The sequence below is a fragment of the Aulostomus chinensis genome, chromosome 14 (genome assembly GCF_037954235.1).
Source record: "Aulostomus chinensis isolate RoL2024-O1b breed Wild chromosome 14, RoL_Achi_v1.0, whole genome shotgun sequence".
Taxonomy (NCBI): domain Eukaryota; kingdom Metazoa; phylum Chordata; class Actinopteri; order Syngnathiformes; family Aulostomidae; genus Aulostomus; species Aulostomus chinensis.
Window position 1 is genome coordinate 13,170,391 of NC_141333.1, and position 24,601 is coordinate 13,194,991.

Genomic DNA, 24,601 nt, shown 5'->3' on the forward strand with positions numbered 1-24,601 from the left:
TAAACATTTAAATTGATGATACAAAGTTATAAATTGACCTTTTTCGTCAACATCTTTTAAATTTCTGTCATTTAGGTCTTCCGCCAGCTCCACCAAAGGCAGAGCCTCCTATAATACACCCACAGACAAAGGACACTGTTTCCAAACCAGCTCCTACTTCTGAAGAAGAGTCTCCTGACCTCCCTGAGGTCCATCCTGCTCCTCCAGAGCCTAGGAAGAGGGGAATGCGAAAAGCATCCATCACAGTTGCAGCAAAAGATGTGGAGCCTTTACTTGATGGGAAACAGTCTATAGAGTCTATGCTGAGGGAGAATAACACAGACCAACAAGGCATCCAGCAGGCAAGGTCGATAGAGAAAGACTTTGATGTATCACAGGACATAAAAGAGCCAAATGAGAACAAGGCCAGTGAGGTTTACAGGAAAGCTGATAAGCCAGAGATGCTTCCTGAGAAGGATCTTGTTAAATTCGAAAAGCCAAGAAAGACTTTGGAAATGAAATTTGAAACTGACACGGAGAAGAGACAACCTGAAAGAAATTTGGAGAGAGCAATCAAAGTTGAACATGGTGTAAGTCAGTCAGAGAGTGTTCTCGGACGTGCAGTGGATCAACAAAGGGAACAGCAGGTAACATGTCTGGAAACAGATACTGATTTTGAACCGAGTTCAAAACAGCAAGTAAAAACTTCAGAGAAAACAAGTGATGTTGAGATGAAAGTGAACCCGCTAGCAACAGTTCTCGGGAAGAAAATTCAGGATGATCAACAGCCTGTGAGACCGCTTTCACAGTTCATTGGAGGGAAAACACTTATGGAAGTGGAATTCCAGTCTACGGTTAAAGGAGAAACAGACAAGATCGAAGAGGAGCATTTGAAACCACCTGTAAGATCTAAAGTAAAGGTAACAGACAGAAGGGAATCACTTAAATATGTTCCAAAAGAAACTGAGATCATTCCCCAATCACCAAACACTGCAGTAATCGGTTCTGAAGGAGAGTATAAACCGAGAGACCTCATGAAACCACAAGTGTTGACAGAGGGAGAAAGAGAGGAAAAACGAGCCAAACATGTGGCTTCTGTCAATCAGCTGGACAAACTATCAGAAAAGTCTGTAGATAAAGAGAGAGAGCTTCCCCCTCCAAAACCACCTGTCAGGACAAAAAGCAAAGCAAAGGCAGGAATGGAAAAACAATTATCCAGGGACACTGAGACAGACCAAGATGAACTACAGCTGGCAGGAGAGATGGGGAAAACCCCTGGAGATCTGCCAATAAAACAGGCAATAAAGCCATTGAAAAAAGAAGTTGATGAGAAACCAAGATTTGAGAGAAACCAGCCAATGGCAACAGATGCTGAAATAGCTGAGAAAACTAAGCAGGATGTGAAAATGGCAGAGAAGGATGCAGTTTCCAAACAGCTGATAAAACACCCGGTAAAACCCATGAGAAAAGAACCTGAGGTGGAACGAGAACTGAAGCTGGCTGTCGAGCCAATCAGAAGAGAGGAAGAGCAACAAACGGCAAAGATGACAGAAGATATTCCTCTTCTTTATACTTCTGAAGATGAAACATTCTCAGAAGCTTTGACAGACCTACCAGCGGACTACAGCACTGACCGACCAGATTTTGATGAGAGGTCCGTCCAAGCTTCTGCTGCTCCTCCAGAACCCCAGAAGACCCAGTTGATGAAAGATGCTCCATCAGAGATGGACATCAGCATTGAGGATAAGCCACAAATGCAAGAAGCTGCAGTTAAGATCCAGGCTGCCTTCAAAGGCTACAAAGTCCGCAAAGACATGCGTCCTGTCTTCAAGGAGGTCTTTAAAAACCAGCATGCAGATACTGATGGTACAGTCAGTCTTGTGTGTATTGTCGAAGGGAAACCCAGCACAGTGCGCTGGCTTAAAGATGGCCAACCAATCACGAATGATAATCAACACCGTACTGAGGTCACGGAGAATGGTGTGTGTACACTGGTGATCCCTAAACTGACCCTCACTGACAGTGGCATCTATACTTGTGAGGTGGTAAATAAATTTGGTGTGACCTCCTACAATGGAAACCTAACAGTGCTGCAGCCCCAGCAGGCTGCTCCAATCACCAGGAAGCCTGCACATCCACCTCTTGCAGCCATTACTCCTCTACAGCTCTCCCCATCAAAGCCTGAGACGCAGGATCAAACTGAGAATCTGCCTCAGAACCAAGTCCAGGTGCAGGCCGCGGCAGTAGATGCTGCCAACTATGTAGAAAGTGAGAGCGTCTCTCTGTGGGAGGCCTATAATCTGACCAAGCAGGACACTCAGATGAGCCTCCAAGACAGGAGATCCTCGCTCATTGCTGCCAGCTCCAGTCAGTAACACATTCACATCTGCATATTTGAAAACAGACACATAAAGTTTTCTTTACTTAAACTCTGTCTTCAACAGTGTCGAGTCCGTCTGATTATGACACAGCTCCAGACATGATGGAACCATTTGAAGTCATTCCGACTATTGTACAAAGGTCAGAGAAGGACTGAATTTCATTTCTATGTGTTCTCTCATGAAGATTTCTAAACTATTCATATATTAAACAGGGAAATTCCTGAGGTAGGAGATCAGGTGCTGCCAGAGGAAAAGACAGAGGAGTCACCTGCTCCACAACCTCCTACAAACCTATTAAAGGTTAAAGGTCAGCACTCTTTCTTTCCTTCCTTTCAAGAAATACTTATTATACTGAGGGCTTTTTTCTGGGTTCCTATCAGTTATACTAAAGTTTTCTTTGTGTCTCATCTATAGGAGCCCATGAAGGCAGAATGAGGACACCATCTCCTAAGCACCATCGTGCCCACACGCCTCTAGCTAGCACTGTCTCTGGATCAGAGTCTGAAGGGGAGGAGGACAGACGAGAGGTTTTCATATTCTGCTGTATCCAGGATGTCTGTGCCGGGCTGTATATGTGGATCTAACTCGACTTCATTTGCTTCCCTTAGACATTTGAAATATTTGTGGCTCGAGCCGACTGCAGCCCCGACAGTGGAAACAAGAACAGTTTTCTTCTGAAGGAGGGCCAGTACGTGGAGGTCCTGGACTCTGTTCATCCAGACAGGTGGCTGGTGAGGACCAAGCCCACCAAAACCAACCCTGCTCGACAGGGATGGGTGTGTCCGGCCTACTTGGAGAAGAAGAGAAAGGTAGTATGAGAGAAGTATTTGCGTCATACTAGTATTGATGTATACTGAAAGATTATTGGAGCTGCAAGGATTATTTGATTAAAATTAATCAAGAACAGAAAATAGAAGATTTAGTGCTTTTTTTAAGCATCTGTGACTGAAAATGAGGAGTTTAGGGGATCTGAAAAGTTGGATGGACAAAAGAAGCAATATAATCATATTAGTTGGGGTTCTGGAAAATTGTGATGAGCCATTTTTCAATTTTGGATGGATGGATTTAATCTTTTAATTCAGTTAATTGAGGAAAAAAATCTGTAGTTGCAGAACAAAGAGTTCTCATAAATAAATATCTGACTTTTGTTTAAAATAGGAGATCTTCCCACAGTTGAGAGCCCCTCAAGAGGATCTTGACGGAATGGGGTCTACAGGGGAAGAGTACAGGAGAGCTCTGAGGTCAGTCATCATATACTGGCTTGTCAACTAAACTGGGAAGACTGTCACAGTTTGCCTTATCACTGTTATTGTACATAAACAACCCATCGAACAATGTTTTTGTGAATTTGACAGAAATAACCTCACCTTCATTTTAAAAATGTTTTCTTTCTCTTCAGTCAACTGATCCAAGGCTTGGTTGATGGAGAAGAGGAGTTTGTGAAGGAGATGAGGACGTTCACGTCCAACCAGCTAAATTATCTGGACTCTGGTTGTCATGTCCCCATTAGCATCCTCAACCAGAAGGAGATCATTTTCAGGAATATCAAGGACATTGTGTTTCTGCACGAGCGGTAACACACACATTCACGCAAGACAAATGTTGAACCCTTACATAATGTATGAACATAAGATGCAAACTTATAATAGATAACTAACTGTTGCACAGTTCACCTTGTGTTGCCTTGTTCAGGTTTATGCTCATATGTAGACTTGTGTGGCTGCTGTCTTTTCCATGTTTGTCCTTTTCTGCTGTCAGTTCGTGTCTGACAGTGACGTTATTTGATGCCGTGCCAGGTCTGTTCTCCCCGGTCTGAGAGAGTGTGTCACAGACGATGATGTCGCCATGCATCTGATCAAGCACACCGAAGACTTTGAGAAATATCTTCACTATATGGCGGGACAAGCACAAGCGGAGGCCTGCGTCACTGACAAGGCTGTCCAACAGTTTTTTAAAGTATGTCCTATTAGGATTTTAAAGTACAAATGCATATACCGGAAAACAAGAAATAGAATAAATTGCTAATCATTGTTGATATGTGTCAGGAGTTAATAGAATGTGGTGGGACTGAGGCTCCTGCCATGGATGTCATTACCTTCCTTCAAAGACCAGTGGAGAGGATTCAGACCTACCAGGCACTACTGAAGGTCTGTTTTTTGTGTGGGTCCTCTCCAGTAATATCAATATGATAATTGTAATGCCTGAAAATTGAATTACTCCAGACATTTGAGGGACTGTAAATGTGATTGGCAGGAGTTGATCAAGAACAAAGCCAGAAGTGGCCAGAGCTGCTGTCTGTTGGAGGATGCCTTCTCTACAGTGTCCTGTTTGCCCTGGAGGTCTGACAACCTGCACCAGGTCTCGCTCATCGAGAACTACCCAGCACCTTTAACCGCTCTGGGGGAGCCTGTGCGACAGGTTGGAGCCGTGATGACTTTTTAATATATATCCACATTAATGTCTTATCATATACCTGAGAACATGAATAATATTGAGTGGTGCAAGAGGAAGTCCTAAAATCTGGCAGTAAGGTTGTATACAGTAGTTTAACATACATCTGGTTTTCTTGTCTCAAAGTCGGATGGAATTTTTGAATGTTTTTTCGAATGCCTCAAATAAAGTCAGCCGTCACACTAGCTTCAGATATTCAACAGTATTAAATACTTCAAAATTGACAAGTGTGGTATTTAGTGAAGCTTTTTATGTGTTTTACAAATGGTGCTAGCTAACCAGTGTCTAAATGAGGCCACAGAGGCTGCCGTGGACATTTAAATGTCATCACGGCAAAAAGAGGGGAAGGAGGAAGCTAGTTGAGATATCACAAGTCCTTAGTTCCTCTTTAGCATGTTAGCTTTAAGCTTCTAAGGATTAAATCTGCATCTCCAAAATCATTTATTTCTATGATCAAAGCCCAGTGTAAAAATCGCATTGGCTTTTGGCTGAGGACACCTGTGGATGTTTTAACATCCAGTTGGGACTACAAAAATACTTCCTTGTGTCTTTCTATTTGGCGGCGTTTGCATGACCTCCATTCTGTGACCTATCACTTATACTAAGACAGTACCTTAAAATTATCAATAAAAATAAACAATTTGTTGAAAGAGTTATCAACCTGACATCATGGCACATGAAACGTCCTCACTCGCCATCTGTCTTCCAGGGAGGCTTCACAGTGTGGGAAGAATCTCCAGAAATGAAGACAACCTCAAGAGGGCATCAGAGACATGTCTTTCTCTTCAAGGACTGTATTGTACTGTGTAAACTGAGAAGAGATACGAGCATGAACAGCGATACCTACACTTTCAAGAACAAAATGAAGGTAACATCTGCTCTGTGCAAAAAAAAAAGAAACTTTAACACCCCAACTGGTCTGATGTAGTGACCATTACTGTATGTCACTATGCTCTCATGGCTTTTTTTTAAACATTTTAACTTGTCGTCATTTTTTCCAATCTATCCAGCTGAATGATGTGGAAATAAAGGAGACTTTGGGAGGAGATGAGAAGTCTTGGGGGTTGTGGCATGAGCACAGAGGATCTGTGCGGAGGTATACACTGCAGGGCCGCTCTGCATTGGTGAAACTCTCCTGGCTTAAGGACCTGAAGGAGCTACAACAACGATCCAGCGTGCTCACTAACAGTAAGAGTCAGAAGGGAAGCATTCACCACGGACCTATCCATACTCAGTCAGAGATTACTCTTATTCTGGTTCTGCTGGTTATGGTGCTGGATTTCTCATAATTTTTGAGGGGGAAATGTGTTTTTTTTAATTGGTAAAATGCTCGGCATGTGATTCCTGTGTGTATTTTTCACCAGGCTCACCTGTGTTTGAATCACTGCTGTCTGATTGCACAACAAAGATAGGACAGACAATCAAACTGACCTGTAGGGTCACAGGATCTCCCAAACCAGTGATCAGCTGGCTCAAAGGTCTGAATATATATACACTGTAGTTTTCTACTTATTACTCCATACATTTTGCCAATTGTCATGTATACTCCATGGAAGCACCAAAATAATGGTCATGGTTTCACAGTTTGAATCTGATGTTGTCTTCTTAGATGGCCTTCCTCTGGAGGATGACCCCCGTCACATCATCACAGCAGACAGGACTGGCACCTGCAGTCTCATCTTGGACAGTCTGACTGCAGAGGACTCTGGACAGTACGCCTGCTATGCTACCAGCAGCATGGGCCACGCTGGCACTCTAGCTAAGGTGGTGGTCCAGGGTGAGTCTTTGGATGCACAAGATGTTGTGTTACTGCAGAGCTGTGGGAGACATTTTTGGTCAGTCACCGTTTTCACACTAATACGATGTTGCATGCTAAGCTGCTCTAATAAATGTACTTCTACCGGTGATGAATCTGCTCATTTGTATAGCATATTGTGAGTGTAGCATTTTGTGTGCTATCTTCACTGGGGAAGAGCACAAGATGTTGGAAGCTCCAGTAAATGTTAGTAAGAGATGTTGAGTTGAGTAAAATGAAATATCACACTGTTACGCTACTTTTTCTACTCATAGTAATACAATTACATCTACCATTACTGATTCAAATACTTGTTATACTTCTGTGTACCAATACTGACAGTACAGCAAATGTAAGCATGTCCTCTACTTCTTCAGTTACTATGACACAGGAGGTGACGTGTGGCAACTTTTTCTCCTCCTCCAGCTCCACCCAGACTTATGTCTCGTCTGGAAAGTGCTTGTCTCATCGAGGGAGAGGACATCCAGTTTACTTGTTCTACATTCACTACTCCTTTACCCAAAATCAGGTCCACTATAAAGCATTAAAGAAGGTATACATATGCTATTAGATATGCCAACTAACAAATTTTTGCATGACAGGTGGTTGAAAGATGGAAAAGAGTTGACTGACGAGCAGAAGTATTCAATCTCGAACGATGCTCGAAGCGGGATCTTGTCTCTGACGGTCATGAGGGCAACAGAGGCAGATCTCGGACAGTTTGAATGTGAGGTATGACATTCATATCTACAATATGTCATCATAACCATCTTTACTGTTGTCCTTTAAGTTACAGTGTTTCAAATGTTTGCTTGGTTTAGCTTTCAAACGAGTTTGGCTGTGTCAAGTGCAAAGCAGGGCTGTGTCCCGCCTACGTACCAACGATTGACATTGAGAATGACCAGCCACAGGACTTACCCCTCAAAGGTAGGACAGTTCAAGCTGTTCCAGGTAACTATCCTCTGCATAAGGCATTTTCATGTGGATGCATCACACTTGCACTAGTTCGGCTGTTTGAGAGGAAGATCAAGCACATGCCATTGTTCGGTCTCACCTCAGTCCACTTCACCCCATCGTGTGACATCACCTCAATTTAGGATACAGTTTACATTCCTCTTTCAACCTTTACCATTCATCCATTCCCTCAAGTTTATTTCATGTACAGACTTTACTCACATCTGCCCCCCCCCCCCCCCCCCCATTTCACACACGTCATGATTAGTTGCATCTACCGTACGATTGCCACTACATCTCCAGGATTATAGTATTGAGAACAGTACAGGAAAGTTATAACAGAGTGTTTATGAACATGACGTTATTTCTATTTCTCGCTTTTCCTCTGCTAATATTTGTTTTGAGTGATTATGTAATTTAAGGCTCCATGTGATAAGATCTTTACCTCATAACTTTTTTCCTGCTAAAGGGTATTAGCAGTGGCTTGCACCCTGATCTCATCATTGAACTTAATTTAACTGATGTCCTTTTAGTCTTGATGAGATTTACCACTCACAGTACGTTATCTGTTCCTCTGACCGGCTGTAAGTTCCTAGCACATGAACATCTGCTTTTTATTCAGCTGCACAGAGTTGTTAAGGTCACAATAACAGGCGTGAGTTTGTTTTGAAATGAACAACCCTTGAAACCATAATCGTCACTATCCATAATCCAGTGGGACCTCATGGCTGCCATTGAACTTATACACCCTACCGAACTCCCAAACATCCTCACCCATGAAAAGACATCGATACATTTATTTTATGGAATGTTTTTGTTGTTGTTTTTTTCTCGTTTTTCCACTTTCCTCAGAGGGCAAGGAATGAAACAGATTTCATCTATAACAAATATATAGACTGAATTTGGGGTTCCGAAAGTCAGCTAAACCACAGAGGTGTGTTAATTAGAGATGACAGTTACAGGTATTACGGTAATAAGACTGTGCTTTTCACTCACACATGGGTGTAATTTATGAAGTTAATTAGAGTCCTGTTCACATTCCAGTGAGGCAATGTGCGTGACACCAGGGTCCTGGTCCATCTAAATGCAACAGGGCCATAATTAATGTTATAATGTTATAAATTACACTCGTGATTACAAAGCAATGCCAAGTCATACTGGCTGCGCTAAAAATGACTTATTTACTACTGTTACTGTTGCTTGAGAAATCAAGTTTGGCATTTATTTACATTGTATAAAATGATCTTACTCAAATACATATTTATTTGTTTTTTGGACACCAGATCATCATTTTGCCCTTCCATTGTCTTTAACCTACATGTTTTTCCATCTTTACTCTCATAGTCCAATAGCAGGAAGTTCGTCACATGGACCGTTCCATGTAAGTCATCATTGTCACAATAACAAATAACCAACATTCCTCAGCTAACTCTCCACCTCTACAAAAACAAGATGGTCATGTGCTGGACAGGTGTTGTCTTGTTGATGCGGTGGGTTAGTTTGATTAAACCCTCAAGTCACCAGGTAAGAAATGTATTATTACTGGTTCCGGGTTGAAAGGTAATGTAATTTTTTTCTTTCCCAGTAATTTAAGAAACACACAAAATTATATATATATATATATATATATATATATATATATATATATATATATATATATATATATATATATACATATATACATATATATATATAAGTGTGTGTGTGTGTGTGTGTGTATTTTAAAACATGTACTGTATCTTTTAAATTCCTACTGAATGAAAGATTCAGACTCGGAGGGCTGGTCCACAGCCTTTGTGAAGAAATGGTTACAGACAGACTTCAACCCCTCATCTATCGCTAAGATGCTTTTCCCACCTGGACACCCTGAGGAGTGAGTACAGGAAAACGTTGCTGTATTGACACTCTTTTCTTCCTTTAAATTGAATTGTGTGTATACACAATTACTGATAGTCTCACATTTGTTACAAATATGGAATGATCAGTAATATTTGATAAGCGCTCCATCTCTAGAGCTGAGTGTAGAGCTGAAGAGGCTCTTCCTCCCTCTGAATCAATGGACCAGGCAGCCCAGCAGCCCCCCTATTACCTGGAGGAGGAAGAAGAGATCTATATCTCAGAGCAAATGCAGGAAATTACAGATGGTAAATCCTGTCCCCCAATTTACTGTAAAAGTCAACTTTTTTTTCTTCATAATATATTTTATATAATCAACATATATTTTTCCTGTGCAGCTTCTCCCTCCATCCAGGTCCCCACTGAGGACCTGTGTGTCGAGCCTGGCCAACCAGCTACATTTACAGCCATCGTTACAGGAAGGCCCACCCCTCAGATACAGTGGTACAAGGTAGGAGAGCTGTGGATCAGCGGCTCCCACACTGAGGGATGTTTTTCTATGAAGGTGAAATGTGATACATCGGTTGATATTGGGTCTCTTCAAATGGGGCTCTGCTGCTTAATAGGAGTCAACATGGGAGAGTCAAGAGCATCAAAAAACACCAGACTCTCATTGATATCTTTCATATTCTTTTTTCTGTGATTGGAGGATGGGGAGGAACTTACAGACAATGAGAACGTGGAAATAGTTCGTCATGGCGCCCGTTGCTCAGTGACCATAGTGTGTCCTGAAGGCGAAGACAGCGGCATATACACCTGCTTCTGCTTTAACAACTCTGGACACGCGTCGTGCCAGGCTCAGCTCACGGTGGAGGAAGGTGAGACTACTGCGTGCTCCGTTGCTCTCTTCTGCAGACATTCTAAACATTTACTAAGAGGTATGGTTTCTCTGCAGGTCTACTTGAGTGTCAGGAGAGAGAGGTGGAGCTGGGCAAGAGGAGGAAGCTGTTCTCTGTGTATGATGTCCAAGAAGAAATTGGAAGGTGAGTTTCACAGATGGAAGCCTGCCTATTATTCTGACTGAGATTTGGTGTTTAGGATGTCATGTGTCTGTGTTTCAGGGGAACATTTGGGGTAGTAAAGCGTGTAGTCCACAGACTGACAGGTGAAGTGTTTGCAGCTAAGTTCTTGCCCGTACGAAGCAGCACTCGTACCAGAGCCTTCCAGGAGAGAGACTTGCTGTCCCGCCTTGCTCATCCCAGAGTGGCCTGCCTGCTGGATTTCTTTTGCACCAGACGCACGCTAGTGCTAATCACAGAAATGTATCCTTTTTTGCTAAATATTATGAGATGCTCAACACTGGATTTAGTTTTTCTTCCCTTATCAGAGTTTCTAGCTGCTGTTCTCATGGACTTGTCGACCATTTATTGCTGAGCGGAACAGTCTTGGAAAGAGAGGTAAAAGACACATTCGCTGATAAAAATCTTTCATTTTTTCTCACAAACATGACGAATGACAAATGTGCTATGTTTCGATTTCAGGTTCAATTATACATCCAACAAATTCTTGAGGGAGTCGGTCACATTCACAGTATGAACATCCTGCATCTGGACATTAAAGTGAGATTTGCGATGCAAAGCTATTTGTTTTTGTATTTTTTTAAATGTTATTTATGCATTTTTAATTGAATTATCCTTATACTCCCTTCAGCCTGAGAACATTCTAATGGTGTACCCACCGAGAGACGAGATCAAGATATGTGACTTTGGATTCTGCCAGGAAATAGACACGTCCAGACACCAGTACAGCATGTTTGGTACACCGGAGTTTGTTGCACCTGAGATTGTTCACCAGGAGCCAGTTACTGAGGCCACAGATATTTGGTGAGTGAGTTGATAGATTATTTACCATACACGTATTTAAAATCAGTGCCAAAAAAGGTTAATAAAACATCTCTCTGTCGACCAGGTCTGTGGGGGTTGTTGCATATCTTTGGTATGTATCTTCTCACTTTTGATAATAGCTTCAAACATGTGGAAAAGATTTTATTTTAATAGCACATACCATACTTTTTCTTGATAGTCTGGTGTGCCGCTGCCCATTCGTGGGTGAGACGGACCGGGCTACGCTGCTGAGAGTTGGTGAAGGGACCCTGAACTGGGATGCCCCAGATGTTATGAACAGGAGCCCTGAGGCCCAGAATTTCCTTCACATGCTTCTTCAGCCAGATCCAGAGTAGGAACCTGTTAAATCATTACGATCAGATAATAAATGACATAGCACGATGAGCATGGACGAACTTTTCTTTTTTAGAATTAGCTTACATAGTGCACATTTAATTCTCCTTTGCCTTCTGCAGGAAGCGACCGTCTGCATTTGAGTGTTTGAGCCACAGATGGTTCCAGGTGAGAGAAACTAGAGCAAAACAGCAAAAAGCTTTAACCTGTAACTCATGAACAGGATTCAACACACAAACCTCTGTAACTGTGTTCAGGATGAGCATGTAGGAGAGGATACAGATGAAATCAACACAAAGAGTTTGAAAGTCTTCATCTCAAAAAGAAAATGGCAGGTGAGTCCTTTTGATTATTGTCATCTGCAATAGAGAAGAAAACTAATGGATTATTATCACTAAATAAAAAGAAGCTATATGGTCTCAAACCTCCTCACCTGTAAATTTGACTCGCATCACCCCAGCGGTCGTTGACGTGCGTCGGGTCAGTCCTAACGTTGAGGCCCATCCCTGAGCTCCTGGACGCTCCTCTCAGAGAGACAGCAGTGACTGTTCCCCGTGAGCCGCAGGAACACAGCAGCACCTCTGTGAGCAGTGGCTCCTCGTCTGAGTATGACGAGGCTGACTCTTGGGACTTTTTCCATCACTGCAGCCCGACTGAGGAGGAGGAGGAGGAGGAAGAAACAGAGGAGGACTATGACCCTCTGGTGGAGAGGGCGCAAATCCCAGAGCCCTTTTTCAAACGACACCAGGAGGTCGAGGAGGAAGAGGAACTGACATTAGGGGAGGAAGAGGATGGCGAGATGGTTGGAAGGAGGAGTTTGCTAGAGCGGAGTGTGAGCAGGCAGTCAGTGACATCATCAGAAGTGTCATACCAACACACACCTCAGAGGGAGCGAAGGTTCAGCAAGGATAGCAGTCCGTCTCTCTACCTGTCTGATGGAGACGAGGGCTCGGGCAGTGATGGAGGTCGAATCCCCCGTGGCAGCGTCATTCGCAGCACTTTCTACAACACGTCTCATCAGCTTTCACCCATGTCTGCCAGACACATGTCATTACGGGACAAATTCCAGGCTAAAAAGCAAGAGAGAGGTCGTAAGCCTCTCCGGAGAAGCCTCTCAGGACGCCTCAACGAACCTCTTATTGAATATGTTGAGGACGACACGGAGACCAATCGTGGCCAGAGACGGGGATCTGTCCAGCCCACCATACAGAAGTCCTGCTCCTTTGACAGCGGAGTTGTCCTTGCCAATAACAACATGCCACCTCACAGGAGGAGCAGGTCTCTGGATGAGTTTTTGCGACGATCTCCCAGCTCACCCAAGCCAGGCGATGAAGAGGGCACTCAGAGTCTGAAGGAAGACTTCACCGATGATGAAGTAGGAGGGAAGAACTTTCTGGCCATTCCAAGCCCTCGGCGACCCACAAGAAGAAGGGGCTCTGTCATTCCTAAACAATCAAGTTCTACACTTGGTGGTACATCCCGTTCCTCCGGCCTCCTTCCTGGAGATCAAATGACCTCAAGGTTGGCTCAGCCACAGACAGAAGGAGACGCCTTTGCTGGCTCTCAAGGTTCCCTGGCTGACTCATCTATTTTGGAGCAGGGTGGCTCAGAGTCTTCAAGTAGACTTGGCTCTTATGAAGATCTGAGTCATGGTCAACTCAGAGGAAGATCAGGAGGGAGTGAAGGATACGATGATCAAGGGGGGGTTTCTCCATCCTCTCGCTCCTTCCAAGAAGTTAAACCCAGGGTCTCCTTTCCTCAAGCCCCACCACGGAACCGCACGCGCTCCAACCCCAACTTATGTAGGAGCCAGATATCCTCAACACCCAGCCCAAGCCCAAGCCTCTCCTCCCTCCAGGCTCCAGAGAGGCCTCCGAGGGCCAAAGACAAGAAAGAAGGCCAAAGCCTCCAGAGGCACGCATCTGCTCCAGCCCTGGAGATCCGGCCCCCTCCAGGAAGATCGCCTAAGTTGGGGCTGTTGAATATCTTCCGCAGGCAGTCCTGGACTGGCCACTCCTACTCACAGCTGGAGAGCACAGAGTTAGGACCCACACTAGGAGAGATCATGAAGCCTGACACACCCACCATGTCCCTGAGGAAGAAAATGAGAGCTTCAGCCTCCAGCCTGACTAAGCTTTTTTCAAGGTCTTCCAGTAAGGAAGACGTGAGTAAAGGAGGTGAGGAATCTATCTCAAGACTATATATCAATAGAAATATATCATGAATACAGAAACTAGGATAAGAGTATTTCTATTATTATTGCTTCATTTTTAATTTACATGGTCTATACCTAGTCCCAGTTGTGTTATTGATGTAGTAATAAACATAAACACACTATTGTTTTTTTCTCTTTGCACTGTTTGTCCTGTAAATCAGGACCAATAGTAAAAGGATCAGCTTCCATTGGCACTGGTCTGGAGAGTCCAAAAAAGAGGACCTCCAAACTCTTGCCGTCTTTCAAGATACCTGCGTTCAAAAAGTCAAAAGGTAACAAAAAAACAAAAACAAAAAAAATCAGCTACTATAATTCCAGTCCAAAGTGGCTTGAAACCATGATGTCATTGTTTTGCTCTGAGACTCATAACTATTGCAACTTTTGGCCTTATTTCCAGATGTACTAGTCCGTCCCAACAAGGCGGATGTACTCCAGTTACATGGAGGCGGGGTCCTTCTGGTGTGGAAGCCTGTACAGTCCGTTGATCCCGTTACTTACTGTGTGCAATACTGTACAGACGGTGGGTTCAGAACTGTAACACGGAGAGTTTTTTTTTCCTAAAATGCTATGTCATACATGGTCAACTCAAAATAATTTTATTACCTCTCGTACAATTTCTCTGATTGTAGATAGAACATAGGTTGTTTAGATATGTTGCAGTAACTCTGCTGCGTTATGTTCCTCCTCAGGTGGCGAGTGGACAGTCCTGTCAGGGGAGGTGACGGACAGCTGCTATGTAGTGACGGACTTACCTAGAGGAGCCTCCTACGTCTTCAGGGTGGGTTGCATCTCCAAGACAGGGGCCGGACCTTTCAGTGATGCTTCGGCTCCGGTCGTTATGGCAACTCATCCAGAAGGCAAGAAAAACGTTAAATGTGTGATGTCATTCATTCTGGGTTTTTTTTTCCATATATTTACTTACTCAGCCTTTTTTACTTTGTTGGGCAGATGTTCACATTCCTCTCATCCAGACTGAGTTTCTTGGGTCAAAGGTCATTAGGTCAGAACAGCCGACAACACAAAGGAACTACAACTTCCTCTCTGAGATCAACAGGTGGGATTTTTGATTAAAAACTGGAAAAGTTTCAGCAGATAGCAGCTTCTGCTTTGAATCTTTTCTTCAAAATCACCTTAATAAAGAAGGAAAATGTTATTCATTTATTTATTTCAGTTCTTTTGTTCTTGCTAAGGTGAAAAACCTACCCATTTTCTAAACCATCTATTTAGAATCGCAGATGAATCGAACCTCTATCTCCTGCTTCCAATCAGGGTCCAGTGTATTCTCCTTACTCACCCTATGCTTCGGTCTTTCAGGGGTCGTTTCAGTGTCGTAACCTTGTGTCGGGATGCCGAGACCAGCCAAGTGTTTGCAGCCAAGATCTCCCCTTACAAGGCAGAGCAGAGACAACTGGTCCTGAGGGAGTTCCAGCTGCTGAAGAAGCTTCACTATCCTCACCTGGTCCAGCTGCACGCCGCCTTCATCACATCCCGCTATATGGTGTTAGTGGAGGAGCTGTGTCCTGGTAAAGAGCTGCTCTACAGTTTAGCTGGAAGGTAAAAGAAAGACACAGACCAAATCTTTTGTTTGCTTTTATATCCAGAGGAATGGGACCTTTTGTGTGTGTGTGTGTGTGTGTGTGTGTGCGTGTGTGTGTGTGTGTGTGTGTGTGTGTGTGTGTGTGTGTGTCTTCGTAGGGATGTGTATGCCGAGTCCCATGTGGCAGAGCTGCTGGGTCAGATCCTGAGTGCGGTCGACTACCTCCACAGCCGACGAGTCATCCACCTGGACCTGAAGTCTGACAACATGCTGGTGGATGATGGCAACCACTTGAAGATTGTAGATTTTGGTTCCGCTCAGTCCTTCACGCCGGGCCAGCCTCTCCACATCGAGCACATCCAGGGCCTGTCGGAGAGCAAAGGTCAGTTATGAGATCTTGTTTCATTTCAAAAGACAAGACTGTTTAACTTTCAACTTTGTGTAGTTGTAAATCTCACTAATGTACTAAACTTGGTTTTCAACAGACTGCCGCGTCAAAGGTACATTCTCAACCGGAGGATGGATTCATGAGTGGAAATAACTCCTAATATCATCCACCTCAGCTGACCCTAGCTACCTTAGGCTAACAACCAAAGTCTATTTTTCACTTCATTGTTTCATCAATTTCTGTCTGCATGTGAGTGACAGTAACAGCACACGTTTTCGTGAACAACACCCAACACCTGTCTGTTTTGTCAGTTTATATTGTCCTTCCTAAAGCTCCGGAAATCCTGGAGGGTCAAGGAGTTGGACCGGAGACTGATGTGTGGGCCATTGGAGTTCTGTTGTTTATCATGTGAGTACAAAAATACAGCTGGCACAGCTGCATATACAATTTAATTACAAAATGAGGTATTAACAATTTGATACAAGTGTTTCCCGCTTTAAAAAAAAACAATAACAAAAGATGAACCGATTTAGAACAAATTTTTCAGCATTTCTCTGAAGAACAGCAGATGACACTGTCAAATTCATAATTCAACATTTGGAATTATTTCTTTCTGTTTATAGTATTATTTAACTTAAAGCTTAAAAACATCACATTTGATGTTTTTGTTCAAATAGGATGGTGTAGTATGTAACACAGAAAAAAATATCCAGAGCATGAAATCAAAAGTATATGTATTTTTTAAAAAGTATTCAAAAACAGTGGAATCATCCGTTTTCTTGCTCTCCTTCACCAGGCTGAGTGCCGACAGTCCGTTCCACGCGGAACTCGGCTGGGAACAAGACAGAAACATCAAGAAAGGGAAGATCCAGTTTGGACGATGTTACCCCGGTCTGTCCGAGGGAGCCTTAAACTTCATGAAGAGCACCCTGAATAACAAATCCTGGTAGAAAACAATTTGGATTAGCACAAATGAAATAACTGTACAACAACCAAATCAAGAAGATGGCTGCATTTGTGGATTACTGCTACTACCAGTACTACTACTACTACTACTACTACTACTAGTTATCTGTCTTCTAGGGGGAGACCGTCTGCAGCAGAGTGTCTCCAGAACGCCTGGCTGCGCGCCCATCGTGCCCCACACAGACCGCGACACTCGAAGGTGTCTTTCTCCACTGACAAGCTGAAGGATTACCTGAAGCAGAAGGAGGAGAAGCGAGACCAGGTGCGCACCAAAATTCAGGGTCCCTTCTTCCAGTGAGGAAGAGGACACCTTTAAAACCTGTACGGACTTTTAAGCAACATTTCTCACTGTGGCTGAAGCTTTTAACCTTTGATGGTGAATGTGATGCGTCTTAAGGAGTTTTGACAAAGTGTACTCACGTATCAGGTTGTGTAATTACATCAGTGTTGTTTGGTTCATATTTCAACTCATCAGGGATAATGTTTGGCCTAAAAAGCGAGTGCACACTTTGGGTTTGAGAAACTGGTTTTGAGGCTGTCGCTGCCAAATACAGAAAGATTCTCTGCGCTAGTCTTCTTCGGGCTGGTATATTTCTGAGTGACATGCAGTATTTTATTTACAATTTCACATCTTCTGCCTCAACGTGTAAATGAGAAGCTGATTTTTAGGTTTACTGGTTATGTTGTGTTACGATGGTTTGTAATACTCACATATTTGGTCAGCCGCCTGCCTGAATGAGTTAGTGGATGAAAGATCAAATAAATAGAACAAATGTGACCAGCGATTGTCCTCAGATTCTTTAATCAGTCGTATTTGTGTACAAACATTCAAACATACAGTTATCTTGAGCAATGCAGAGACTTCCTCCGTGTGAATCATTTGGGGAAAGTGAGTCCTTTTTCAAAATAAAATAAATACTAATACTTTTTCCTACTGAGTTAGAATTCAACACAACGCCTGAATAAAAGTATTTTGTGGCGGGTGACAGCTGCTGCCGCACCGCTCCACTTCCATCAAGCCACCAGAACCAAACCGACTGCATTGTAACAAAGTCTCTGGTTATAAAGAACAAATGTTCCTTTACATGCAGGATAATACTGGTTACGATTGTCATACCTAGTTATTCACTTGGCTAAATCTAACACAAACTCACTTTTTTTTCTTAGTTTTACTCCAAAAAAAAAAACCAACAACTCTCAAATCCATGTCCCTGTTTTTTCCTCAGACCGTCACTGAACACGCTGATGTGCTGAACTGACCTCTACAAACCCTCGTTTCACATACAGGGCAAAAAAAACCAAACATTTCCCCAGCAGAGAGTTTATTTCCGGCAGTCAGCGAAGCTGGAGTTATTTAGACCAGAGTCACAAGTGGCGCTTCCTCGGTGGTCACTGCTTCCCTCTTACGATTTAGCCTCCAGAATTTTTTTGATTTCCTGAAATTTGAAATTCACAAATTATGATACAGTAAGAATTAGACGATTGGAGAACTAGCACTGAAAATAAGTGTGTAAGCCAGTAACCTTCATGCCTTCACTCACATCGTTTAAGATATCTTTCAGCTCCTCGTAGGCCCTCTCGAGGTCGTCGTTGATGATGACTACGTCAAACACTCCTGGCTCACTACCTGAAGAACACAATCAGCTATTACTTTTCACTTATATCTTTTTTTTTTTTTTTTTCTTGTAGCACAAATACTGAGAAACGTACTGAGCTCCATGTCGATGCGGGCGGCTTCCAGACGTTTCTGTAAACTCTCCTCTGTTTCTGTCTGCCGGTCCCTCAGACGCTTCTCCTGAGAAACACGATACAACAAATACGCATTTAGCTTTTTCATAAAAAAAAATCATTTCTTATCATGTGCCGTCACTGTCATCATCTCATATTGACAGTATAAATGACACGTGGGTTACGGTGATCAAATTATATGATAAAAATCTACGAATGTACTTCAATGATGCAACGATCGCTCATAATATTTTTTTTTCAAAAAGCTGAAATGTACAGAAATACTGAAATATTTTGCATTAAGGCAGCTTCAAGGGCGATCCATCATCTTTTGTTTTTGGCCCATCCCATTATGAAAACCACATTTCCCATCAACCCCAGGGCTTAGTGTCGTAATTGCTTCATCTCCCCCGACCTGAGCACAGGTAACTATTTAGAAATATCCTATTTCCTCACTGATGATCTCATTTGTAAACATACGTCATACAGAGATGAGAATAATACATTTAGATGATTCATAAGCAGTTCCTTGTGTCGCATTGTAGTTTTAATACAATTTAGAAAATCGGACGTTTACCAGAATCTCCATAGAGGGAGGCTGGATGGAGATGTAGATGGGGTTCAAGTCCGTCTCTTTAATTCTCCTCACCCCCTGGATGTCCACGTCTAGGATGCAGATCAAGTTCTTGGCCTGCACATCTTCTATGGCGGCCTTACTAGAGAACCAGGGTGAGAGAAGCTTTGACATGCCCAGAAGTGAACTAGCCTGACCAAGTTGAATCATGTCATTTTGTGTCTCTCCCATGTAGTGACTAAGCTAAGAGGATCGCTGCATTGATCCGCGCCGCTTGCTTCAGCGAGTGCGTTATCTTCAAAATAAGAGGAAGAGATTAAATGTGACACACACACAAGGAGCTGAGCTGCAGCGTTGCTCCTTTAGACCACTGAAGGTCAAAACTCCTTCTGTCCTAAGACTGTTATATATCCTCTTGATCCCTCTGGCCCAGCCTGACGCTATTCTCTGACACAAGGCAACAAACTTATCGTCTGTTGAATTAATTTGGACTAATATATGCAACACTGATAGTTTCATAATAAAACTGCGCTGACAGTTTGTTAAGCTTTCTGAGTTTTTTTAAATTTCTTAAAAATAAGCAATAATGCATAATTTGAATATAAAACAACGTCTCTCGCATTCAAGCCCTTGTCAAACTTGTTCTCACAAAAAAATCCAATGTCCACTATGTAATTAAAACTTTTGTCCTTGTCCGTTCCAGACGAGGTAGACAAAGCTTATGCACTGTAGCTTTGAGGAAAAACAGATATTAGAGATTATTGTCAACAATTTCCCGCAAGGGGTTAATAAGGGATTTCTGATTCTGATTAGCTTGTTCAAGTGTATACCTTGTTCCATACAAGTTGCCTGAAAACTCTGCGTTCTCGATGAAATCGCCCTTTTCGATACCTTCCTGCATGGCCTCTCTGGTTGTGAAGTGGTAGTCTGGAAGAGGCAACATTAACAATGAATTCAGCTCCGCCACCAATAGTGAGGCCAATCCACAAGGAGGCAATGATGGTGAAGCTCGACCTCCGGTTTGATCACATTGATCTCTTGCAAAAATGAGGAAATTAAAGGCCTTGACATGAATGCCCAGCTACTATTTCTAACTTTTTACAGCTGTTAAGAGATTTGTCTGGAACACATGGAGCTATTTGTTTCTCTCTTCGACGTTTTAAGTCTAAAACGACAAAAGAAAAATGTGGTCTCTATAAGGGAAGAGCTGTTAGTTTAACTATTCAAGAACACACTATGTTATCCATGCAAACACGTATACTACCATCACCAGCACTGTAGTAGCACTCAATCATTAGCATGAGAACATAATGAAGTAATAATATCTGGATAGGAAGTGACTGTGCTGAAGAAGAAGAAGAAGAAAACGAGTCGAAAAACAAGGCAGCATTGATTTTTGATGGACTGTAACACTGAAAAACAAGACTACAGGATGAAAAAAAAAAACCCTTAGAAGCCAATGTGTTCATTTGGTTTTACAGAGATAAGTTCAATGTCCAAGTATGTCAGTCATAAAACACGAGCAGCATCTTCAGAAAGTGAAGCGAGGGACAGCAGAGGAGCTCAGATGGATGCTGAGACCCCCCCCCCCCCCCCCAACAAAAAAGCTGAGTCATGCTGTGATGCTAATGGTTGGTTGCAGACCTTCTACTGAGGAGCTGGGCAGTATCTGCGTGGACTGGATGGAGGGGGGGGGGGGGGGGCGTCACTACTGAGGCATCACAGGGGGCTATTTTCAAAAGCTTTTTACTCCAAAGTGTAGACTGTCTCATCCTGATTCCACTATTTTATCTTATTTATTTTTTTGTCATAAGGCCACTTCCTATGAATCCATTACGGCGTGCCAGGTTGATGAAAGTAACCCCCGACCCTCTGTCTTTAAAAAAAAACAACAAAAAAACAACAACTGTGGTCTGGAATCACACTGCGGTCACCTTTATCTGAGGTTTCTGAATCGTTTGGGCATGAAAATGAGGTTGACATTTCTAAGTCTTCAGAGGAAAAGACGTCTGCTACGGGCAGTAACGTAGCCCCCAGAAGCATGGGGAGCTTGTTCAGCCCTATGGAGAAAGCAGAACAGGCACAGAGAGAGGTTTATCCCTTGATTTCAAGGGAGCGCACAGGACATTTCTGCAGTTCACTTGGGAGTAAGAAGTACTGGAAGCCTTATGTACTTATTTATTTTTAGCCCAGGCAATATACAGGAGGCTAAAAATATAGTTTCAACACAGTTCAGGGGGCTCTGGGGTGAGTCATGATGAAAATGGTGGTCCCACTACAGCGTGAAGGTATTAAAACATGCATCTCGTGTTTCATTACTTTCACCAAAGAGGTCACGTTTTCAGTGGCGTTCACTTTATTTTGTCATCAGAACTACGGAAAAATTATGAGGCAGATGTTCATCAGAAATAGTGGACGGGTGTCAAGACAACACCCAATACATTTTGAATCAGAATAGTCTTGGCGCCACCCGGTGGTGACAGGAAGTTACTTTTTATTAATAACTTTATTGCACTTGTCAATCATCCTGCTCCATCTCATCTCAAATGAACCGTCTGAAGACCTTGGTGATGGGTTAGTGTGAAAAACAACAACCTGATATAATACCATAAACCGGGAAACTGTGGTAGCGAGTGAACTCAACGTGCTCAGACTACGATAAAACGTCGAGACACTGAATTTATGATGCAAGTCTCATTCGAGTCTCCTTAAAATTAAACTGTGCTGTCGTCGTGTGACGTACAACGTAACGTGCGTCCTCTGATGCCACCTAGTGGATGAAGGAAGTGATATCTGCGCCACACCCAACATACAAAAACAAATATGAAGAGGTTTCAGTGCCGCCTCGCTCAGTGACGGAACACTGATGCACTCCAGTGTGCGCAGGGAGGCGTCTGAGGCCTTTCATGTTATGAATAAGTTTAAAAAGTCAGTTTTGAACCAAAACTACTGTACCTTTGCCATCTTCCTCTCCTGGTCGAGGGTTTCTTGTGGTGTCTGTGAGAAGAAGGTGCCATCATTAAAATCCGAACGCCAAAACAAACGAGTTATCGCGATAGGAATTATTGGTGCAGGAACCCCAAGCTTTACAAGATGCGCAACGGATCGGTACAAAAAAAAAAATAGACACTCCTGTCTCCTACATCCCGGTCAGGAGGATGTTGGCAGTTGGGCGCACGTACGTGACACGCTGAAGCCAAAAACACCCTCATGGTCCTTCATCAGCCGCTTCATCAGCGTGCTCTTCCCTGCTCCGGAGGGGCCGCTCAGCACCACAGGCCTCGGTCCTGACATCCTGCTGGGGGCAGACAGACAAGCAGATACGGTCGGTTTGTGCCAGGAGCAGCTTACAATCAGACCTTTAGTGCCGGTGTTAATCCAGCATTAAAGGAAAAGAGGTATTTCCAGAGATTACGTTGTCTGTGTTTGATGGTTTGCGAAATACACCGTGTTATTGAGAATTACAGAGAGAACATAGAACCTGCATGAAAATGTGTCATGTTGGATTCGGACATCGTTAAAGGAGAGATTTCATCCAAAAAAGTGTGTTTTACCTCTCAAGCGTTTACAAATAGAAGTCTGGAGCTCACAAAGAGCAAATGCAGAGGGCCAGCCAGGTTTGTTTAGCTCCAAGCCAAAGGCGACTGACAGCTCACAACACTAGAACAGACTATAAGCATTTGTTAGGCCTTCTTTCAGACGATTGTTTGGTATCATTTGTGTCTTTTTTTATCCAGTAGACAATACGTGGAATATACCAGACGACACACTTGAGTGAGAGTCTGTCAACGTCCTTTTGTGTGTGTGTGTGTGTGTGGAAGGTTTGGCTACAGTAGCTGTCAGTTGCCACTTCTGGAGTCACAAAGAATGAGCTCAAGACAGCTATTTGTGAGTACATGAGAAGCAAAATACATTTTGGGTGAAGTATTGCTGCAACACGAGTGATTCCCAAATGAAGCCTGGCTGTCAAGCTACGTATGTCAACCATTGCTTTTTGATTTTATGTGCAGAAAATTTTGAGTAGAGACACACTTTTGCACTCAGATGTATTTCCTCCCGAGAAGTTTTTGGCTATGGAAGACACGTTTACCCGGGTCGTGATGTGCCAGTGTCCTGACATCTTTCGGCCTATCGGGGATCTCATTCATTAAATGTTCTTACGCACAAATTTCTTCTTACACAATAGAGCTTATTTAAGCTCTCACTTTAGTCTTACGGACAGGAAGCAAAGCCTGATAGCTTTTGGTAAATCCTCGTCCGTGACATCTGTTGTGTGTCTCTTGTAACTGTCAATCCCCCTGCCTGAAGGGTACAAGAGGTACATAATAGACATCAGGGGGAAGGACTTACAAATGGACATCAGGCTCCGCTTCCTGTCTGTGAGACTAAATTAAGGGCTTTAAAAAAAAAAAAAAAAGCGTGTGAGAAGAAATTTGTGTTTTGCATCCTGGGCACATGGGGGGTGCGATCACCCAAAGCAGGTTCTAAGACCAGGTGCAAGTGGGGTGGTCCAGTTCTGAACTGCTGGTCAAGCTAAGTGCCCTGTTATCTCATCTCTGGGCCAGGGAGGTTAAGCCTTTGATCCAAGCTTCTTTTAACCACCAGCTGAAGGAAACATCCCGACACAGAGGGTTAAATCAAACCTTTGCTCTGATGTTATCATCTAAAGTAATAATTAGATGGCTAATTTGCAAAGCCTCTTGTTTCCTTAATTAAAATATTAAACTGTCTTGGTGTCCTAATTGCCGAACTGGTGGGGTTGATTTTAAGAATGCCTGTTAATGAAGTTGTGATAGGTCTGCCAGCAGGATTCATTGGATCTGGTCCAAAGGGCACGAAGGGTCTGGGACAGTGACCCGTTTACCTGCTGCGCTAAGACTGAACGACCATCGGAGTGTTGAGTTGATTCCTTTACAATCCCGAGGCTCACAGTTGTAACGTTTTAAAACAAACGCCTGCATTTGATTCATTAACAGTAGGGAAAGAAATCTTTCCTTCTTTGAAAAACATGCCAGAATTCTTCACAAGTAAATGTATTCACGATAGAAAACAATTGAAAAATTTTGTAAAATTTTTTTTTATAAAAATTCAAGCAAGAAGCGTTGAAACGTAAACTGCTTCGTTGAACTCCTAAATACAAAGCTTGAAACACTGTACTCGATCTCCATACAACTCACTACTATTAATGAATATAAAGAGGAGTTGGGAAAACTTTTCAGTCGCACATAATGCTGTTAAAACACGACACGCGGTGCCGTCTGAAGTACAGGAGGCCTTTCATCTACTTCTAGGTTTTTTTGAGGTCTTCAAAGGCACAGCAGCCAATCTTCAAGTCCCCTCATCAAGTCTCTTATTCATAACCAGTACGCTTAACCTTGTGCGTATTCATGTTGTGAATACTAATTCATTTGCATTTTTATCAGACCAGAATTTGCCACTTACCTTTCCTCCCAGCGCCTCAGAGCCGTAGAGTCTTAGTCTCCTGAGTACATAATTCACTGGAGCAGCTCACTGTTAATCTGAATTAGCACCAACTCCCTTCAGCTCACCGACCAATCAC

At 43.1% G+C, this 24,601-nt stretch overlaps 2 protein-coding genes across 4 annotated transcripts in view; one reads left to right on the forward strand and one right to left on the reverse strand.

Moving 5' to 3' along the window:
* Positions 1 to 17,512, forward strand: part of obscna (obscurin, cytoskeletal calmodulin and titin-interacting RhoGEF a) — a 37,894-nt gene extending 20,382 nt beyond the window's left edge. Inside the window, exons 41-81 of the mRNA XM_086225422.1 lie at positions 76 to 2,346; positions 2,424 to 2,499; positions 2,573 to 2,667; positions 2,775 to 2,887; positions 2,969 to 3,169; positions 3,519 to 3,601; positions 3,760 to 3,933; positions 4,157 to 4,316; positions 4,406 to 4,507; positions 4,614 to 4,778; positions 5,521 to 5,679; positions 5,822 to 5,999; positions 6,176 to 6,289; positions 6,421 to 6,588; positions 7,033 to 7,135; positions 7,209 to 7,338; positions 7,428 to 7,533; positions 9,325 to 9,433; positions 9,574 to 9,704; positions 9,795 to 9,907; positions 10,106 to 10,274; positions 10,352 to 10,439; positions 10,518 to 10,718; positions 10,793 to 10,853; positions 10,938 to 11,015; positions 11,107 to 11,279; positions 11,365 to 11,391; positions 11,479 to 11,631; positions 11,756 to 11,801; positions 11,891 to 11,968; positions 12,094 to 13,810; positions 14,010 to 14,120; positions 14,246 to 14,368; positions 14,538 to 14,705; positions 14,797 to 14,902; positions 15,163 to 15,402; positions 15,544 to 15,767; positions 15,871 to 15,885; positions 16,085 to 16,181; positions 16,570 to 16,719; positions 16,857 to 17,512. Coding sequence (XP_086081548.1) covers positions 76 to 2,346; positions 2,424 to 2,499; positions 2,573 to 2,667; positions 2,775 to 2,887; positions 2,969 to 3,169; positions 3,519 to 3,601; positions 3,760 to 3,933; positions 4,157 to 4,316; positions 4,406 to 4,507; positions 4,614 to 4,778; positions 5,521 to 5,679; positions 5,822 to 5,999; positions 6,176 to 6,289; positions 6,421 to 6,588; positions 7,033 to 7,135; positions 7,209 to 7,338; positions 7,428 to 7,533; positions 9,325 to 9,433; positions 9,574 to 9,704; positions 9,795 to 9,907; positions 10,106 to 10,274; positions 10,352 to 10,439; positions 10,518 to 10,718; positions 10,793 to 10,853; positions 10,938 to 11,015; positions 11,107 to 11,279; positions 11,365 to 11,391; positions 11,479 to 11,631; positions 11,756 to 11,801; positions 11,891 to 11,968; positions 12,094 to 13,810; positions 14,010 to 14,120; positions 14,246 to 14,368; positions 14,538 to 14,705; positions 14,797 to 14,902; positions 15,163 to 15,402; positions 15,544 to 15,767; positions 15,871 to 15,885; positions 16,085 to 16,181; positions 16,570 to 16,719; positions 16,857 to 17,037 — 8,957 coding nt within the window. The 3' untranslated portion in view covers positions 17,038 to 17,512. The remainder of the gene's footprint in view (positions 1 to 75; positions 2,347 to 2,423; positions 2,500 to 2,572; positions 2,668 to 2,774; positions 2,888 to 2,968; positions 3,170 to 3,518; positions 3,602 to 3,759; positions 3,934 to 4,156; positions 4,317 to 4,405; positions 4,508 to 4,613; positions 4,779 to 5,520; positions 5,680 to 5,821; positions 6,000 to 6,175; positions 6,290 to 6,420; positions 6,589 to 7,032; positions 7,136 to 7,208; positions 7,339 to 7,427; positions 7,534 to 9,324; positions 9,434 to 9,573; positions 9,705 to 9,794; positions 9,908 to 10,105; positions 10,275 to 10,351; positions 10,440 to 10,517; positions 10,719 to 10,792; positions 10,854 to 10,937; positions 11,016 to 11,106; positions 11,280 to 11,364; positions 11,392 to 11,478; positions 11,632 to 11,755; positions 11,802 to 11,890; positions 11,969 to 12,093; positions 13,811 to 14,009; positions 14,121 to 14,245; positions 14,369 to 14,537; positions 14,706 to 14,796; positions 14,903 to 15,162; positions 15,403 to 15,543; positions 15,768 to 15,870; positions 15,886 to 16,084; positions 16,182 to 16,569; positions 16,720 to 16,856) is intronic.
* Positions 17,513 to 17,524: 12 nt separating this feature from the next.
* guk1b (guanylate kinase 1b) lies at positions 17,525 to 24,601 on the reverse strand. 3 transcript variants are annotated; one of them, XM_086225423.1, is made up of 9 exons: positions 24,484 to 24,601; positions 22,224 to 22,339; positions 21,997 to 22,038; positions 20,976 to 21,101; positions 19,872 to 19,968; positions 19,045 to 19,183; positions 18,450 to 18,534; positions 18,281 to 18,366; positions 17,525 to 18,175 (listed from the first exon to the last, which is right to left on the reverse strand). In XM_086225423.1, exons 2-9 carry the CDS (start codon positions 22,333 to 22,335, stop codon positions 18,143 to 18,145), a joined length of 720 nt encoding a protein of 239 aa, XP_086081549.1. In that variant the 5' UTR covers positions 22,336 to 22,339; positions 24,484 to 24,601; the 3' UTR covers positions 17,525 to 18,142. The 3 variants fall into 3 exon arrangements, with proteins under 3 accessions (XP_086081549.1, XP_086081551.1, XP_086081552.1); XM_086225425.1 differs by having other exon boundaries at positions 22,224 to 22,336; positions 24,484 to 24,586; XM_086225426.1 differs by lacking the exon at positions 20,976 to 21,101.

What these genes read in the sequence shown, in the direction of transcription:
- guk1b (XM_086225423.1), bottom strand. Translation starts at nt 22,335, where the DNA reads ATGTCAGGACCGAGGCCTGTGGTGCTGAGCGGCCCCTCCGGAGCAGGG. An exon ending in TTTTGGCTTCAGCGTGTCAC is followed by an intron (nt 22,039 to 22,223) that starts GTACGTGCGCCC and finishes TTCTTCTCACAG; the next exon opens with ACACCACAAGAAACCCTCGA. An exon ending in TGAAAGATATCTTAAACGAT is followed by an intron (nt 18,176 to 18,280) that starts GTGAGTGAAGGC and finishes TTCAAATTTCAG; the next exon opens with GAAATCAAAAAAATTCTGGA.